Source organism: Bombina bombina, chromosome 7 (assembly GCF_027579735.1).
Source record: "Bombina bombina isolate aBomBom1 chromosome 7, aBomBom1.pri, whole genome shotgun sequence".
Taxonomy (NCBI): Eukaryota; Metazoa; Chordata; class Amphibia; order Anura; family Bombinatoridae; genus Bombina; species Bombina bombina.
The window spans coordinates 291,483,533-291,500,788 of record NC_069505.1 but is presented as its reverse complement, the minus strand read 5'-3'; the positions used below and the strand labels follow the sequence as shown (position 1 = coordinate 291,500,788).

The following is a 17,256-nucleotide window of genomic DNA, read 5'->3' as shown; positions in this document are numbered from 1 at the left end:
CTATAAAATAAACCCTAAGATAGCTACAATATAACTAATAGTCACATTGTATCTAGCTTAGGGTTTATTTTTATTTTACAGGCAAGTTTTTATTTATTTTAACTAGGTAGAATAGTTACTAAATAGTTATTAACTATTTACTAACTACCTAGCTAAAATAAATACAAATTTACCTGTAAAATAAAACCTAACCTAAGTTACACTAACACCTAACACTACACTACAATTAAATAAGTTAAATACAATTAAATAAATCAAATACAATTAGCTAAATTACAAAAACAAACAAACACTAAATTACAGAAAAATAAAAAACAAATTACAAGATCTTTAAACTAATTACACCTAATCTAATAGCCCTATCAAAATAAAAAAGCCCCCCAAAATAAAAAAACCTAGCCTAACCTAAACTACCAATAGCCTTTAAAAGGGCATTTTGCGGGACATTGCCCCCAAGAAATCAGCTCTTTTACCTGTAAAAAAAATACACACAACCCCCCCAACAGTAAAACCCACCACCCACACAACCAACCCCCCAAATAAAACCCTAACTAAAAAAACCTAAGCTCCCCATTGCCCTGAAAGGGGAATTTGGATGGGCATTGCCCTTAAAAGGGCATTCAGCTCTATTGCTGCCCAAAGCCCTAACCTAAAAATAAAACCCACCCAATAAACCCTTAAAAAATCCTAACACTAACCCCCAAAGATTCACTTACTGGGAGAAGTCTTCATCCAAGCGGCAAGATGTCCTCAACGAAGCCGGCAGAAGTGGTCCTCCAGACGCTTCCGGCGCGGAGCGGATCCATCTTCAAGACATGCGGTGCGAAGCATCCTCTTCCAACGATGACTACCCGCCGAATGAAGGTACCTTTAAGTGACGTCATCCAAGATGGCGTCCCTTAGATTCCGATTTGCTGAATTCTATCAGCCAATCGGAATTAAGGTTGAAATAATCCTATTGGCTGATGCAATCAGCCAATAGGATTGAAGTTCAATCCTATTGGCTGATCCATTCAGCCAATAGGATTGAGCTCACATTCTATTGGCTGTTCCAATCAGCCAATAGAATGCAAGCTCAATCCTATTGGCTGATTGCATCAGCCAATAGGATTTTTTAAACCTTAATTCCGATTGGCTGATAGAATTCTATCAGCCAATCGGAATCTAAGGGACGCCATCTTGGATGATGTCATTTAAAGGAACCTTCATTCAGGAAGAAGATGTCGATTGAAGAGGATGCTCCGCGCCGGATGTCTTGAAGATGGAGCCACTCCGCGTCGGAAGGATGGACCCGCTCCAGATGGATGAAGATAGAAGATGCCGTCTGGATGAAGACTTCTGCCCATCTGGAGGACCACTTCTGCCGGCTTCGTTTAGGACATATTGCTGCTTGGATGAAGACTTCTCCCAGTAAGTGAATCTTCGGGGGTTAGTGTTAGGATTTTTTAAGGGTGTATTGGGTGGGTTTTATTTTTAGGTTAGGGCTTTGAACAGCGATAGAGCTAAATGCCCTTTTAAGGGCAATGCCCATCCAAATGCCCTTTTCAGGGCAATGGGGAGCTTAGGTTTTTTTAGTTAGGCTTTTATTTGGTGGGGTTGGTTGTGTGGGTGGTGGGTTTTACTGTTGGGGGGGTTGTTTGTATTTCTTTTTCAGGTAAAAGAGCTGATTTCTTTGGGGCAATGTCCCGCAAATGGCCCTTTTAAGGGCTATTGATAGTTTAGGCTAGGGTTTTTTTTATTTTGGGGGGCTTTTTTATTTTGATAGGGCTCTTAGATTAGGTGTAATTAGTTTAAAGATCTTGTAATTTGTTTTTTATTTTCTGTAATTAAGTGTTTGTTTGTTTTTGTAATTTAGCTAATTGTATTTAATTTATTTAATTGTATTTAATTTAGGTAAGTTATTTAATTATAGTGTAGTGTTAGGTGTTAGTGTAACTTGGGTTAGGTTTTATTTTACAGGTAAATTTGTATTTATTTTAACTATTTAGTAACTATTCTACCTAGTTAAAATAAATACAAACTTGTCCGTAAAATAAAAATAAACCCTAAGCTAGCTACAATGTAACTATTATTTATATTGTAGCTAGCTTAGGGTTAATTTTATAGGTAAGTATTTAGTTTTAAATAGGAATAATTTAGGTAATGATAGGAATTTTATTTAGATTTATTTAAATTATATTTAAGTTAGGGTTAGACTTAGGTTTAAATGGTTAATAAATTTAGAATATTGGGGACTGCATATTAGGGGTTAATAAGTATAATGTAGATGGTGGCGATGTTAGGGGCGGCAGATTAGGGGTTAATAATATTTAACTAGTGTTTGCGAGGCGGGAGTGCGGTGGTTTCGGGGTTAATATGTTTATTATAGTGGCGGTGATGTCCGGAGCGGCAGATTAGTGGTTAATATTTTTATTTTAGTGTTTGCGATGCGGGAGGGCCTCGGTTTAGAGGTTAAAAGGTAGTTTATGGGTGTTAGTGTACTTTTTAGCAATTTAGTTATGAGTTTTATGCTACAGCTTTGTAGTGTAAAACTCATAACTACTGACTTTAAAATGCATTAGGAATCTTGGCGGTAGAGGGTGTACCGCTCACTTTTTGGCCTCCCAGGACAAACTCGTAATACCGGCGCTATGCAAGTCCCATTGAAAAAAGACTATACGCAATTTACGTAAGTTGGTTTGTGGTAAGGCCAAAAAAGTGTGCGGTGCCCCTAAACCTGCAAGACTCGTAATACCAGCGGGCGTAAAAAAGCAGCGTTAGGACCTGTTAACGCTGCTTTTTCACCTTACCGCAAAACTCGTAATCTAGCCGTATGTTTGCACATGTGCAGACTGGGGTAGCCTGCATACTGATTCAACTTGGTTACTATTGCAAAGAATGATTTCCCTATCATGATTGTTGATGCAAAACTGATAATCCACTTTTTAAAAGCTTGTGACACCATAGAAGTTTAGGGAGGGAGGGAAAAGTAAACAAAAGCTCACAGTATTAATCCAAGCCTCCCTGGGAGAAAGTGAAACAAACACATTTTTAGTTGTATTTTACAACAAAAGGCTGAATTATGAATTATATTGCAATAATGAAACATTTTAAAAAGGGACATCAAACCACATTTACAGGGATTCAAATCACGTGGTTAAACATCTAACCAAAATTTTTTTCGGTCATGATTCATACCTAGGTAGGCTCAGGAGCTGCTGATTGGTGGCTGCACATATATGCCTCATTTTATTGGCTCATCAAATGCATTAAGCTAGCTCACAGTAGTGCACTGCTGCTTCTTAAACAAAGGATACAAAGAGAATGAAGCAAATGTGATAATAAAAGCAAATTGGAAAGTTGTTTAAAACTGTATTCTTGATTTGCATCATGAAAGAAAATTTGGGGTTTCATGTCCCTTTAACATATTCTTTATCAGGAAATAAACTGACCTGCAACCCTGGGCCGCTGCCCCCCAGTTATTACAACGTATTGAAACCAATAGTTTCTGTTGGAGCAGTAGGTTTTTGCGGACGTCACCATTAATGAAACACAAGAGGACAGTTTGATTTATAAAAACACAGTTGTATTGCACTAGTTTCTACAGAGAAATCAGCAGAATGTCCGGCCGTACACTAAGGCACAATACCCCACCCCAATGTGACTCTTTATTGTAGCAATTTCATTAGTGCTCCACTGTACATTTCTTCTCTCTCAGATTTTATTCACAGAAAGCTCTCACAACCAGTCTGAAACCATTTCATACATTATCTGATGGTCAGCTGTATTCTACTTACACATGCTTCAGGCTGTGAAAGGGTTAACACCAAACACATTATAGTGGGGGCTCAGTACAGCTGCTATTTTGTTTCAGGTCCCAGATTAACCACTCATTTGTGACATTTATTCCTTGAAGCACAAATATTATTAGCCAGAACAATCAGTCTGTAGAGTGTATTGCTACACAAGAGTCTACACTTCACGCACTCCAGTAAATGCTGAATGGCGCTAAATAAACTGTATCTGGGCTCAGTGGCTCAGTCACAGCCCAGGAATAAGGCATCCTTTAATAAATTACTACAAGTATTCATGTTATAAAAGGGCTTGGGAGTGTCTACTCCTGGCCCCAGCTGAGGAGTGTAAAGGAGCGCCAGGCCCCAGTCATCCCTTCCAAAGCACAAGGTACTACAAATAATGAGGAATGCTGTAATTAAAGAGAAGGAAGTCCATCTTGTATAGGTTAAAGAGTCGGCGCATATAGAATCGGCTCAAGCCCTGGAAGTACCCTGCAGCCATCCCTTCTGTGGTCCGGGTACTTTTGGAAGATGAGGGGAATTTTACAAAGTCTCCCACTCCAATGAGCTGCAGCAAGTACTGGGCATCATCCTCCAGAGTTTCATATTTTCCTACCACGTCATAGTGCACAATACAGGGGTGACAAAGAGAGTGGACCCGCTCCCAATGCTCATTAAAAGGTTCCTCCCTCTGAGTTGCAGGGTCCACAAGGTAGTACAAAAACTCCTCAAAAGTGACATCATCCCCCTGCTGCAAGGCTTGGTCAGAGGGATCCCTACGATGCCTCTCTATTATCTTGGTCCCATAACGCTTGTGAAACTCTGTATTGTATTTGCGAGTGAATTTATTCCTGTAGGCAGACACTAGCCTTTCAAATGGCTCACGCACAAAGATAAACTTGAGGTAGTTCCGGAGCCTGTAGTTTATTTCAGCGGTGCTGAATTCTGATAGGGAACGGAGATTGGAGGGGATGTGAGCCACATTGGCTGGGATCATCGTAGGGTCTTTGTACTTCCCTTGACCAGTCAAGACCATCATGACCCTCTTCCAGTTGGTACATGCCACTTTAGGTACATAGCAATATAGCAGTCCATGGACATCATCCACGATCAGATGCTTGAGGTCACTAGAGGTTAAAACACGCCTCTTGCGAGTGTAGGTTTTACAAGCGCTGGCCAGCAGCTCCCTGCGCTTTTGGTGAATCACTTGGATGGACGAGGGTTCCACCTGCAGAAAGAAATACAGGAGTAAGCAGGATCAATGACAAATGTATCTCAGCTACTAATACGAACAAAAGAAAGTGCAGCTTTTAGTCACAAAAATGAGTGGAATTTTCTCATCCCACAGGCCTATACAACAGACTCTTCCATACTTTGCATTTAATATTAGCCTAAAGTGAAAGCAAATGGTCCAAAGACACAAAAACAGTGTAGTTCCTGTAAAGGGCACACCATGAAGCTGTGAGGGAACCAGGTATCAAATACATAATGTATGTTCTACCAGAGTCCGTGTCTAGGCCCCTCAGCTGGTTTCATGTAGCTTATGGAGAATAAAAACAGATATCTGATACATATTCTACAGAGCCTGGTGACTGGGTTATAGTTATAAATATTGCAGAAGTGGCTCTACCCAGATACAAATAAATCTTTTTGGCAAAAAGAGAAGTATTCTGTTTATTGAAGTTGTTAAAGTTTCAAAAACACAAAAATGTATCATTAAACTTGACAGATGGAAACAAAGTGCGGGGTGTTCTATGGATGTTACAGGCAGTGTATTAAGTGCAGGACATACAGTGTTTGCACACAGTGTAATCTGCTGGGAACGAGCTGTGTAAAATTCATGAGAATTAAATAACTGAACCTCAGATCACGGACTCGCACACTGGTCCTCTCTGTATGTCAAGCAATTAAAAGGCTGCTACTTGTTGCTAAAGGGATACATAGTTCAGCATTTATTAGTATGTATGTGTCACTGTTTAAATCAAATTAAATCTGGGAACCAGACCAAAAAATGTCAGAAAGTTTTCATTTTCATGTTGTAATAATATATATATAAATATATATTTATATTAATTATACACAGACAATTACCTACTCTCTTCTCTTTTGATAAGGGTTACCCCTTTACTCATACATAGCAATACCCTGCCCCCCACTCACATTGTATGGCACACAGGGTACAGAAAGCTGTAATTCACCAGCTATAAAATAAAAGTAATGGCAGTTTTAATGGCAGCATAATAGTTTAAAGGGAGCATTAGTGCAACACTGGGGACACATATCTAGGGATCAGTTTTATTTATCAGCTATAGCAGCCTGAGATTGTAAAACCACTAATGTCACATTACACAGCTCTAGGGGCGATTCATAACTTACAGAGCAGTCAGAGTTTTGCATTTGGCTCTGGTTCCTGCCAACACTCTCCTCAGGGCTCAACAAATTCCAACAGCCACAGTTCCTAAATGTTCTTAGAGTTTATTATTAATGTGTGAACCGCAGAGATACAGTTCAGCACCTGACGGACACCTTGTGTCTTAGCCGAGTATTAGAGAGGTCAAGTATTGCCACAGTATAAAGTGATACTCCAAATATAAAACACAAGGGTACAGTTTCACAGGACGCTGGCAGATGGACAGAAAGAGGGGCACTAAAATACATTTATTATACAAAAAGTAATTTTATGGCCTATATCAGGTGTATTCAACCTACAGCCCAGATGCCACAATGTGTTTGTGCCCTACTAGACTTCTTCCTTTAAAGGGTCATTAAACACTAAATACATATTGTAAGAGTAGTATGGAGGTTATTCTCCACCTCCCTCTAGTCATGAGCGCCGTCATATTGAACACCATTCAGTGCTGATGCGTTTGCACATGTGCAGTAACTCTCCTTCAGGCGCCTGCAGTGTAACTTTAGTTCCAGTATGGCGGCACGCATGATTAGAGGGGGGTGCATGAGATTTGATTAGTTTCCCTTTCACGTAAAAATGCTTCTGCTGTGACCATCTGGCACATCTGATCTTCACCTCCCTATAACAAGTTACACACCATTTAAAGGGGCACATCCGGCTAAAAACATGATGTATTCATCAAATATAAATACTGAGTGACTAGTCTAGGTACAGTATATATTATTAAGTATTGAGAAAATTACTTTTTTTTTTTTTTTAATGGTGTATGACAATTGCTCATTTTTTGACAACACCACATCAAAGACAGAGCCAAGAGCTGTGAACTGGTCTGATAAAGCCCAGTGAAGGTGCATGGTTGGCACTCACAGCTGGGCATCTAGTCACACAAATCCTCTTATTACTAATCACACCAGCTACATCACAACGGGGAAAACGCAGGTATAATAGATCCATGGAGCATCAAAAAAATAGCGGTGGCACAAAACTTTCCCTATTTCCATCCTGCCCTGATTGCATTTTAAATGACACACTCCTGCCCTGCAGCATCATACTATGTGCAGCAATACATTGTAAGAACTACAATGCCCATCATGCCTTGCAGTTCATAATGCTGTAAGGCACAGGTGCCTGGATCAGCACAGTGAGGCCTCTGAATCCCAGGTAAGTAATCACAGCTTCATGTGTGCTTTACTACATATTTATGCACATCCATAGATACTATGAAAGCTGAAAAACTTTTGGCTCCTGAATTAAAATAAATAAATTATAAATATATATATACACTCAGTATCAAACAAAAGTGAGTACACCCCTCACATTTTTGTAAATATTTTATCTTTTCATGTGACAACACTGAAGAAATGACAGTTTGCTACAATGTAAAGTGGTGAGTGTACAGCCTGTATAACAGTGTCAATTTGCTGTCCCCTCAAAATAACTCAACACACAGCCATTAATGTCTAAACTGTTGGCAACAAAAGTGAGTACACCCTTAAGTGGAAATGTCCAAATTGGGCCCAATTAGCCATTTTCCCTCCCCGGTGTCATGTGACTCGTTAGTGTTACAAGGTCTCAGGTGTGAATGGGGAGCAGGTATGTTAAATTTGGTGTTATCGCTCTCACACTGTCTCATACTGGTAACTGGAAGTTCAACATGGCATTTCATGGCAAAGAACACTCTGAGGATCTGAAAAAAAGAATTGTTGCTCTACATAAAGATGGCCTAGGCTATAAGAAGATTGCCAAGACCCTGAAACTGAGCTGCAACATGGTGGGCAAGACCATACAGCAGTTTCACAGGACAGGTTCCACTCAAAACAGGCCTCCCCATGGTCGACCAAAGAAGTTGAGTGCACGTGCTTAGCGTCATATCCAGAGGTTGTCTTTGGAAAATAGACGTATGAGTGCTGCCATCATTGCTGCAGAGGTGGAAGGGGTGGGGGGTCAGCCTGTCAGTGCTCAGACCATATGCCACACACTTCATCAAATTGGTCTGCATGGCTGTCGTCCCAGAAGGAAGCCTCTTCTAAAGATGATGCACAAGAAAGCCCGCAAACAGTTTGCTGAAGACAAGCAGACTAAGGACATGGATTACTGGAACCATGTCCTGTGGTCCGATGAGACCAAAATAAACTTATTTGGTTCAGATGCTGTCAAGCGTGTAGGGCGGCAACCAGTTGAGGAGTACAAAGACAAGTGTGTCTTGCCTACAGTCAAGCATGGTGGTGGGAGTGTCATGGTCTGGGCCTGCATGAGTGCTGCCAGCACTGAGGAGCTACAGTTCATTGAGGGAACCATGAATCCCAACATGTACTGTGACATATTGAAGCAAAGCATAATCCCCTCCCTTCAGAGACTGGGCCACAGGGCAGTATTCCAACATGATAACGACCCCAAACACACCTCCAAGACGACCACTGCCTTGCTAAAGAAGCTGAGGGTAAAGGTGATGGACTGGCCAAGCATGTCTCCAGACATAAACCCTATTGAGCATCTGTGTGGCATCCCCAAATGCAAGGTGGGGGATAGCAAGGTCTCTAACATCCACCAGCTCCGTGATGGCGTCATGGAGGAGTGGAAGAGGAATCCATTGGTAACCTGTGAAGCTCTGGTGAACTCCATGCCCAAGAGGGTTAAGGCAGTGCTGGAAAATAATGGTGGCCACACTTTGGGCCAAATTTGGACATTTTCACTTAGGGGTGCACTCACTTTTGTTGCCAACAGTTTAGACATTAATGGCTGTGTGTTGTTATTTTGAGGAGACAGCAAACTTACACTGTTATACAGGCTGTACACTTTACATTGTAGCAAAGTGTAATTTCTTCAGTGTTGTCACATGAAAAGATATAATAAAATATTTACAAAAATGTGAGGGGTGTACTCACTTTTGTGAGATACTATATATAGATAGATAAACAATGCAGATTTCTGTAATAGTCTTACTTTTCCAGATGTCCTTGCTCCTACAGAGAAACATATTTGCAGCAATTTTTAGTGACGCAGGAGAACCACTTGTGCGGGGATGAGACGGTAGTTTTCATCTCATTTCACCCCATACTCCTCCTGTGTCTCTCTGTTCTTAAACTTTAGTACTCAAGAATTTGTGACAACCTATCTCAACTTTAAATGGAATGGAGGTTATCTCTATGGAAAGAGAAATACAGAGGATAATACATCACCTGGTCACTCTCATACAGCGCCTGAAGCGGGCTCCGCCGGGGCTTCCCATGCCAGCTGCTCCCCAGGAACTGCTCCTCAGCTGTAAAAACAAAGACATAATATTTACATTGTCTTATGTACCTTTAAATATTTAGTGTAAATAATTATTTTTTAATAATAAAAACATTCCAACATTATCTCATGCCAAAAGCAAAAACTACACTCAGAAAATATCCTATCATGATGCAATGTCATATAATACCTGGGAGTCTCTGCATTTAAAATGTCACCCAACTCTAAGTAAGAATTCACTGTATCTACAAATAAGCAGCATGCTATTCCCAAGCCCAAAAATCTGGCGCCAAAGTGCGACATAAATGCAGCCGATCCCACTAAAGTAAAAACTATTTCAATTGGGACAAGCAAGTTTCTCCACATGAGTTTTCTTAATTTAGCCACAAGTTTATCCAAGCACTGCTGGGAAGTCCTCTATCCCTGTAAATTGGCATATTTACCCCTTACCCACAATTCCAGATATGTCTAGTTGCCAGAGAGGGGCCCAGCATCATTGCTTGCCTATGTCCCCTGTCTGAATATTAGTGATGTCACATAACATACTCTTTACTGCTATACATAGGATTATGAGGAACTAACACTTCCCCTTCTCATGGTCTATGAAAAACATAAAGCACTGTATGTGTGTGTAACAGATGAAGAGAGACACACAAATATTTTACCTCTAGGGCTGTGTGCGAGAGTCCCAGGCTTTATAAAAGAGAGATAAAATTGAGTAGGAGAAACTTAAAAAGCAACAGAGGTGTCCTTCTCTGTGACAAATTGCACAGCAAAGCTCCGTCTAGGCCTAAGTGGTAGTTATGGGGAAGGGGGGAAAATAGCAGCACGCTGACAAATTCATGATCACACCTCTGAGCCTATTCATTCATGCTGCAACTTGTAAAGTACAGAAACACATCAGCCCTATCCGCTACTGAACGGACCACAGGGAATCCTACAGAACCGTTACCATGAATGCTTCCAAAAAATATCTCCAACTCAATAGAAGGAAAGTAGATCAGGTTTAATGCATTCACAAAACAACACCAGACATGAAATGGATGGCAGGAATATAACCTGTAACTGAAGGACATGTGGGATGGAACCTGATAGGCTACTGCAAGAAGAACAGGCAAACTGTTCATTATAAAAAAGGAACAGATATGGCTGACATAGTTATGTTATATGGAGCGGGGGGCTTGCTGCTGAAGAGATTCCCTGCCCTCCCCCAGGATGGAAAGATTTCCCCCAGTCCTAAGGATGGGAACAGTCTAGACACCAGTAGCACCAGTTTGCGTGATAGGTCTGTAAACCATCAGGATTTCATAACATAATGAGGAGACAAAGAAAATAAAAGCACGAGCAGCAACATCTGCTTCTAATTCTAAATCACAGGCACATTTTAGGTGGAGGGGAACGATGACATCACAGGAACCTCTGAATAGTGCAGCAGATGAACTGCACACTTTACAAACTTGTGCCCCACTCAAATTAGGTTTCTGGTATCACAGGACGTGTCCCTTAGATATGCAGCAAGAGAATAGGCGCAGTATGAGAGGCTCCCAGGCAATGTGTCACAGTGACACAAAATGACAGCACAGAATAAGGGAACAAGTCCTAACCGGAAGCAAGATGAGTGGGGAATGTAAGAAAGGCGACCCCAGCATATAAAACAGAGTGTAGAATAAAAATTCTTCAGATTTCACCCTTGAAAAGGCATCTGCCACAGCTGTGCCCAGATGAGTGCAGATCTTAAAGGGTTACTGGTGTGTGATCCTCAGACTGTGCTCTTGAAATCAAAACACCAAGGCCTAGATTTGGAGTTCGGCGGTAAAAGGGCTGTTAACGCTCCGCGGGTTTTTTTCTGGCCGCACCATAAATTTAACTCTGGTATCGAGAGTTCAAACAAATGCTGCGTTAGGCTCCAAAAAAGGAGCGTAGAGCATATTTACCGCAAATGCAACTCTCGATACCAGAGTTGCTTACGGACGCGGCCGGCATCAAAAACGTGCTCGTGCACGATTCTCCCATAGGAAACAATGGGGCTGTTTGAGCTGAAAAAAAACCTAACACCTGCAAAAAAGCAGCGTTCAGCTCTTAACGCAGCCCCATTGTTTCCTATGGGGAAACACTTCCTACGTCTGCACCTAACACTCTAACATGTACCCCGAGTCTAAACACCCCTAACCTTACACTTATTAACCCCTAATCTGCCGCCCCCGCTATCGCTGACCCCTGCATTACACTTTTAACCCCTAATCTGGCGCTCCGTAAACCGCCGCCACCTACGTTATCCCTATGTACCCCTAATCTGCTGCCCTAACATCGCCGACCCCTATGTTATATTTATTAACCCCTAATCTGCCCCCCACAACGTCGCCGACACCTGCCTACACTTATTAACCCCTAATCTGCCGAGCGGACCTGAGCGCTACTATAATAAAGTTATTAACCCCTAATCCGCCTCACTAACCCTATCATAAATAGTATTAACCCCTAATCTGCCCTCCCTAACATCGCCGACACCTACCTTCAATTATTAACCCCTAATCTGCCGACCGGAGCTCACCGCTATTCTAATAAATGTATTAACCCCTAAAGCTAAGTCTAACCCTAACACTAACACCCCCCTAAGTTAAATATAATTTTTATCTAACGAAATAAATTAACTCTTATTAAATAAATGATTCCTATTTAAAGCTAAATACTTACCTGTAAAATAAATCCTAATATAGCTACAATATAAATTATAATTATATTATAGCTATTTTAGGATTAATATTTATTTTACAGGCAACTTTGTAATTATTTTAACCAGGTACAATAGCTATTAAATAGTTAAGAACTATTTAATAGTTACCTAGTTAAAATAATAACAAATTTACCTGTAAAATAAATCCTAACCTAAGATATAATTAAACCTAACACTACCCTATCAATAAAATAATTAAATAAACTACCTACAATTACCTACAATTAACCTAACACTACACTATCAATAAATTAATTAAACACAATTGCTACAAATAAATACAATTAAATAAACTATCTAAAGTACAAAAAATAAAAAAGAACTAAGTTACAGAAAATAATAAAATATTTACAAACATAAGAAAAATATTACAACAATTTTAAACTAATTACACCTACTCTAAGCCCCCTAATAAAATAACAAAGCCCCCCAAAATAAAAAATTCCCTACCCTATTCTAAAATACAAATATTACAAGCTCTTTTACCTTACCAGCCCTGAACAGGGCCCTTTGCGGGGCATGCCCCAAGAATTTCAGCTCTTTTGCCTGTAAAAAAAAACATACAATACCCCCCCCCCAACATTACAACCCACCACCCACATACCCCTAATCTAACCCAAACCCCCCTTAAATAAACCTAACACTAATCCCCTGAAGATCTTCCTACCTTGTCTTCACCATACCAGGTTCACCGATCCGTCCTGGCTCCAAGATCTTCATCCAACCCAAGCGGGGGTTGGCGATCCATAATCCGGTGCTCCAAAGTCTTCCTCCTATCCGGCAAGAAGAGGACATCCGGACCGGCAAACATCTTCTCCAAGCGGCATCTTCTATCTTCTTCCATCCGATGACGACCGGCTCCATCTTGAAGACCTCCAGCGCGGATCCATCCTCTTCTTCCGACGACTAGACGACGAATGACGGTTCCTTTAAGGGACGTCATCCAAGATGGCGTCCCTCGAATTCCGATTGGCTGATAGGATTCTATCAGCCAATCGGAATTAAGGTAGGAATTTTCTGATTGGCTGATGGAATCAGCCAATCAGAATATAGTTCAATCCGATTGGCTGATCCAATCAGCCAATCAGATTGAGCTCGCATTCTATTGGCTGTTCCGATCAGCCAATAGAATGCGAGCTCAATCTGATTGGCTGATTGGATCAGCCAATCGGATTGAACTATATTCTGATTGGCTGATTCCATCAGCCAATCAGAAAATTCCTACCTTAATTCCGATTGGCTGATAGAATCCTATCAGCCAATCGGAATTCGAGGGACGCCATCTTGGATGACGTCCCTTAAAGGAACCGTCATTCGTCGTCTAGTCGTCGGAAGAAGAGGATGGATCCGCGCTGGAGGTCTTCAAGATGGAGCCGGTCGTCATCGGATGGAAGAAGATAGAAGATGCCGCTTGGAGAAGATGTTTGCCGGTCCGGATGTCCTCTTCTTGCCGGATAGGAGGAAGACTTTGGAGCACCGGATTATGGATCGCCAACCCCCGCTTGGGTTGGATGAAGATCTTGGAGCCAGGACGGATCGGTGAACCTGGTATGGTGAAGACAAGGTAGGAAGATCTTCAGGGGATTAGTGTTAGGTTTATTTAAGGGGGGTTTGGGTTAGATTAGGGGTATGTGGGTGGTGGGTTGTAATGTTGGGGGGGGGGTATTGTATGTTTTTTTTTACAGGCAAAAGAGCTGAAATTCTTGGGGCATGCCCCGCAAAGGGCCCTGTTCAGGGCTGGTAAGGTAAAAGAGCTTGTAATATTTGTATTTTAGAATAGGGTAGGGAATTTTTTATTTTGGGGGGCTTTGTTATTTTATTAGGGGGCTTAGAGTAGGTGTAATTAGTTTAAAATTGTTGTAATATTTTTCTTATGTTTGTAAATATTTTATTATTTTCTGTAACTTAGTTCTTTTTTATTTTTTGTACTTTAGATAGTTTATTTAATTGTATTTATTTGTAGCAATTGTGTTTAATTAATTTATTGATAGTGTAGTGTTAGGTTAATTGTAGGTAATTGTAGGTAGTTTATTTAATTATTTTATTGATAGGGTAGTGTTAGGTTTAATTATATCTTAGGTTAGGATTTATTTTACAGGTAAATTTGTTATTATTTTAACTAGGTAACTATTAAATAGTTCTTAACTATTTAATAGCTATTGTACCTGGTTAAAATAATTACAAAGTTGCCTGTAAAATAAATATTAATCCTAAAATAGCTATAATATAATTATAATTTATATTGTAGCTATATTAGGATGTATTTTACAGGTAAGTATTTAGCTTTAAATAGGAATTATTTATTTAATAAGAGTTAATTTATTTCGTTAGATAAAAATTATATTTAACTTAGGGGGGTGTTAGTGTTAGGGTTAGACTTAGCTTTAGGGGTTAATACATTTATTAGAATAGCGGTGAGCTCCGGTCGGCAGATTAGGGGTTAATAATTGAAGGTAGGTGTCGGCGATGTTAGGGAGGGCAGATTAGGGGTTAATACTATTTATGATAGGGTTAGTGAGGCGGATTAGGGGTTAATAACTTTATTATAGTAGCGCTCAGGTCCGCTCGGCAGATTAGGGGTTAATAAGTGTAGGTAGGTGTCGGCGACGTTGAGGGGGGCAGATTAGGGGTTAATAAATATAACATAGGGGTCGGCGATGTTAGGGGTAGCAGATTAGGGGTACATAGGGATAACGTAGGTGGCGGCGATTTGCGGTCGGAAGATTAGGGGTTAATTATTTTAAGTAGCTTGCGGCGACGTTGTGGGGGGCAAGTTAGGGGTTAATAGATATAATACAGGGGTCGGCGGTGTTAGGGGCAGCAGATTAGGGGTACATAAGTATAACGTAGGTGGCGGTCGGCAGATTAGGGGTTAAAAATTTTAATCGAGTGGCGGCGATGTGGGGGGACCTCGGTTTAGGGGTACATAGGTAGTTTATGGGTGTTAGTGTACTTTAGGGTACAGTAGTTAAGAGCTTTATAAACCGGCGTTAGCCAGAAAGCTCTTAACTCCTGCTATTTTCAGGCGGCTGGAATCTTGTCGTTAGAGCTCTAACGCTCACTGCAGAAACGACTCTAAATACCGGCGTTAGGAAGATCCCATTGAAAAGATAGGCTACGCAAATGGCGTAGGGGGATCTGCGGTATGGAAAAGTCGCGGCTGAAAAGTGAGCGTTAGACCCTTTAATCACTGACTCCAAATACCAGCGGGCGGCCAAAACCAGCGTTAGGAGCCTCTAACGCTGGTTTTGACGGCTACCGCCGAACTCTAAATCTAGGCCTAATAAAATGACAATACTATCATAATGATGTAAAGTGAATTGTAGCCCGAAAATAATATGCTGATGTATTTATTATATTAGTTGTTTTAGCCTTCATAAAGTAATGGGTATCAATATCTTTACCCTAAATTATCCTACGGTAAAAAGCCTGTTCTGATGAGGCCAGTTATAGATGATCTGATAAAACAAGCACACGGTCCCTTTAAGATACCTCCATATTGTACAGGATGTACTCTTGTCTCCTGCAACCTATACACTTGTACACCCCCCCACGTGTAACAGTCTCCTGCAATTTATACGTATGTATGCCCCCCACACACGTAAAGGTTTCCTGCAATCTATATGCACGTACGCCCCAACACATAACAGTCTCTTGCAAGCTATACGTGAGTATGCCCCCACGTGTAACAGTCTCCTGCAATCTCTATGCGAGCACGCCACCACGTGTAACAGTCTCCTGTAATCTATGTGCTCGTACGCCCCCCACACATAACTGTCTCCTGCAATCTATACGCACGTACGCCCCCACACATTGCTGTCTCGTGCAATCTATATATGCCCCCCACACATAACTGTCTCCTGCAATCTATACGAGAGTACGCCCCCCACATAACTGTCTCCTGCAATCTATACACACGTACGCCCCCACATAACCGTCTCCTGCAATCTATACGCACGTACGCCCCTACATAACTGTCCCCTACAATCTATAAGCGCATACGCCCCTACATAAATGTCCCCTACAATCTGTACGCGAGTATGCCTCCGACATAACTGTCTCCTGCAATCTATACACACGTACACCCCCCACACATAACTGTCTCCTACAATCTATACGCACATACATAACTGTCTCCTACAATCTATACGCGCATATGTCCATACACAACTGTCTCCTACAATCTATACACGCATACACCCATACATAACTGTCTACTACAATCTTTACGCACGTACGCCCCTACATAGCTGTCTCCTACAATCTATACACGCATACGCCCCACATAACTGTCTCCTGCAATCTATACGCGAGTACGCCCCCACACATAACAGTCTCCTGCAATCGATACGAGAGTACGACCCCCTACATAATTGTCTCCTACAATCTATATCCGCATACACCCCTACATAACTGTCTCCTACAATCTATACGCAAGTACGCCCCCCAACATACCTGTCTCCTGCAATCTATACGCACGTAGGCCCCCACACATAACTGTCTACTACAATCTATACGCACATATGCCCCTACATAGCTGTCTCCTACAATCTATAAATGCGTACGCCCCTACATAACTTTCTCCTACAATCTATACGCCCCCACATGACTGCCTCCTGCAATCTATACGCAAGTACACCCGCACACATAACAGTCTCCTGCAATCTATACAAGAGTACGACCCCCTACATAACCGTCTCCTACAATCTATACGCACATACACCCCTACATAACTGTCTCCTACAATCTATACACGAGTATACCCCCCCGACATTACTGTCTCCTGCAATCTATACGCACGTACGCCCCCCACACATAAATGTCTCCTACAATCTATACGCGCATACGCCCATACATAACTGTCTCCTACAATCTATATGCACATACGCCCATACATAACTGCCTCCTACAATCTATATGCGCATACGCCCATACATAACCTGCAATCTATACAAGATTACGCCCCCCCTCACAAAGCTGTCTCCTACAATTTATACAGGTGCTCACCCCCACATAAACTGTCTCCTGCAATCTATATGCGTGTACAGCCCAAACAGAATACTGAACGAAACGTGGGATGGAACACATAACTGTCTCCTACAATCTAT

General features: G+C 41.3%; 1 protein-coding gene across 1 annotated transcript in view; it reads right to left on the bottom strand.

Moving 5' to 3' along the window:
* Positions 1–3,543: 3,543 nt before the first annotated feature.
* LOC128666324 (carbohydrate sulfotransferase 11) overlaps positions 3,544–17,256 on the bottom strand; it is a 35,038-nt gene continuing 21,325 nt past the window's right edge. The window contains exons 2-3 of the mRNA XM_053720842.1: positions 9,363–9,442; positions 3,544–5,001 (exon numbers count right to left, since the gene is read on the bottom strand). Coding sequence (XP_053576817.1) covers positions 4,165–5,001; positions 9,363–9,442 — 917 coding nt within the window. The 3' untranslated portion in view covers positions 3,544–4,164. The remainder of the gene's footprint in view (positions 5,002–9,362; positions 9,443–17,256) is intronic.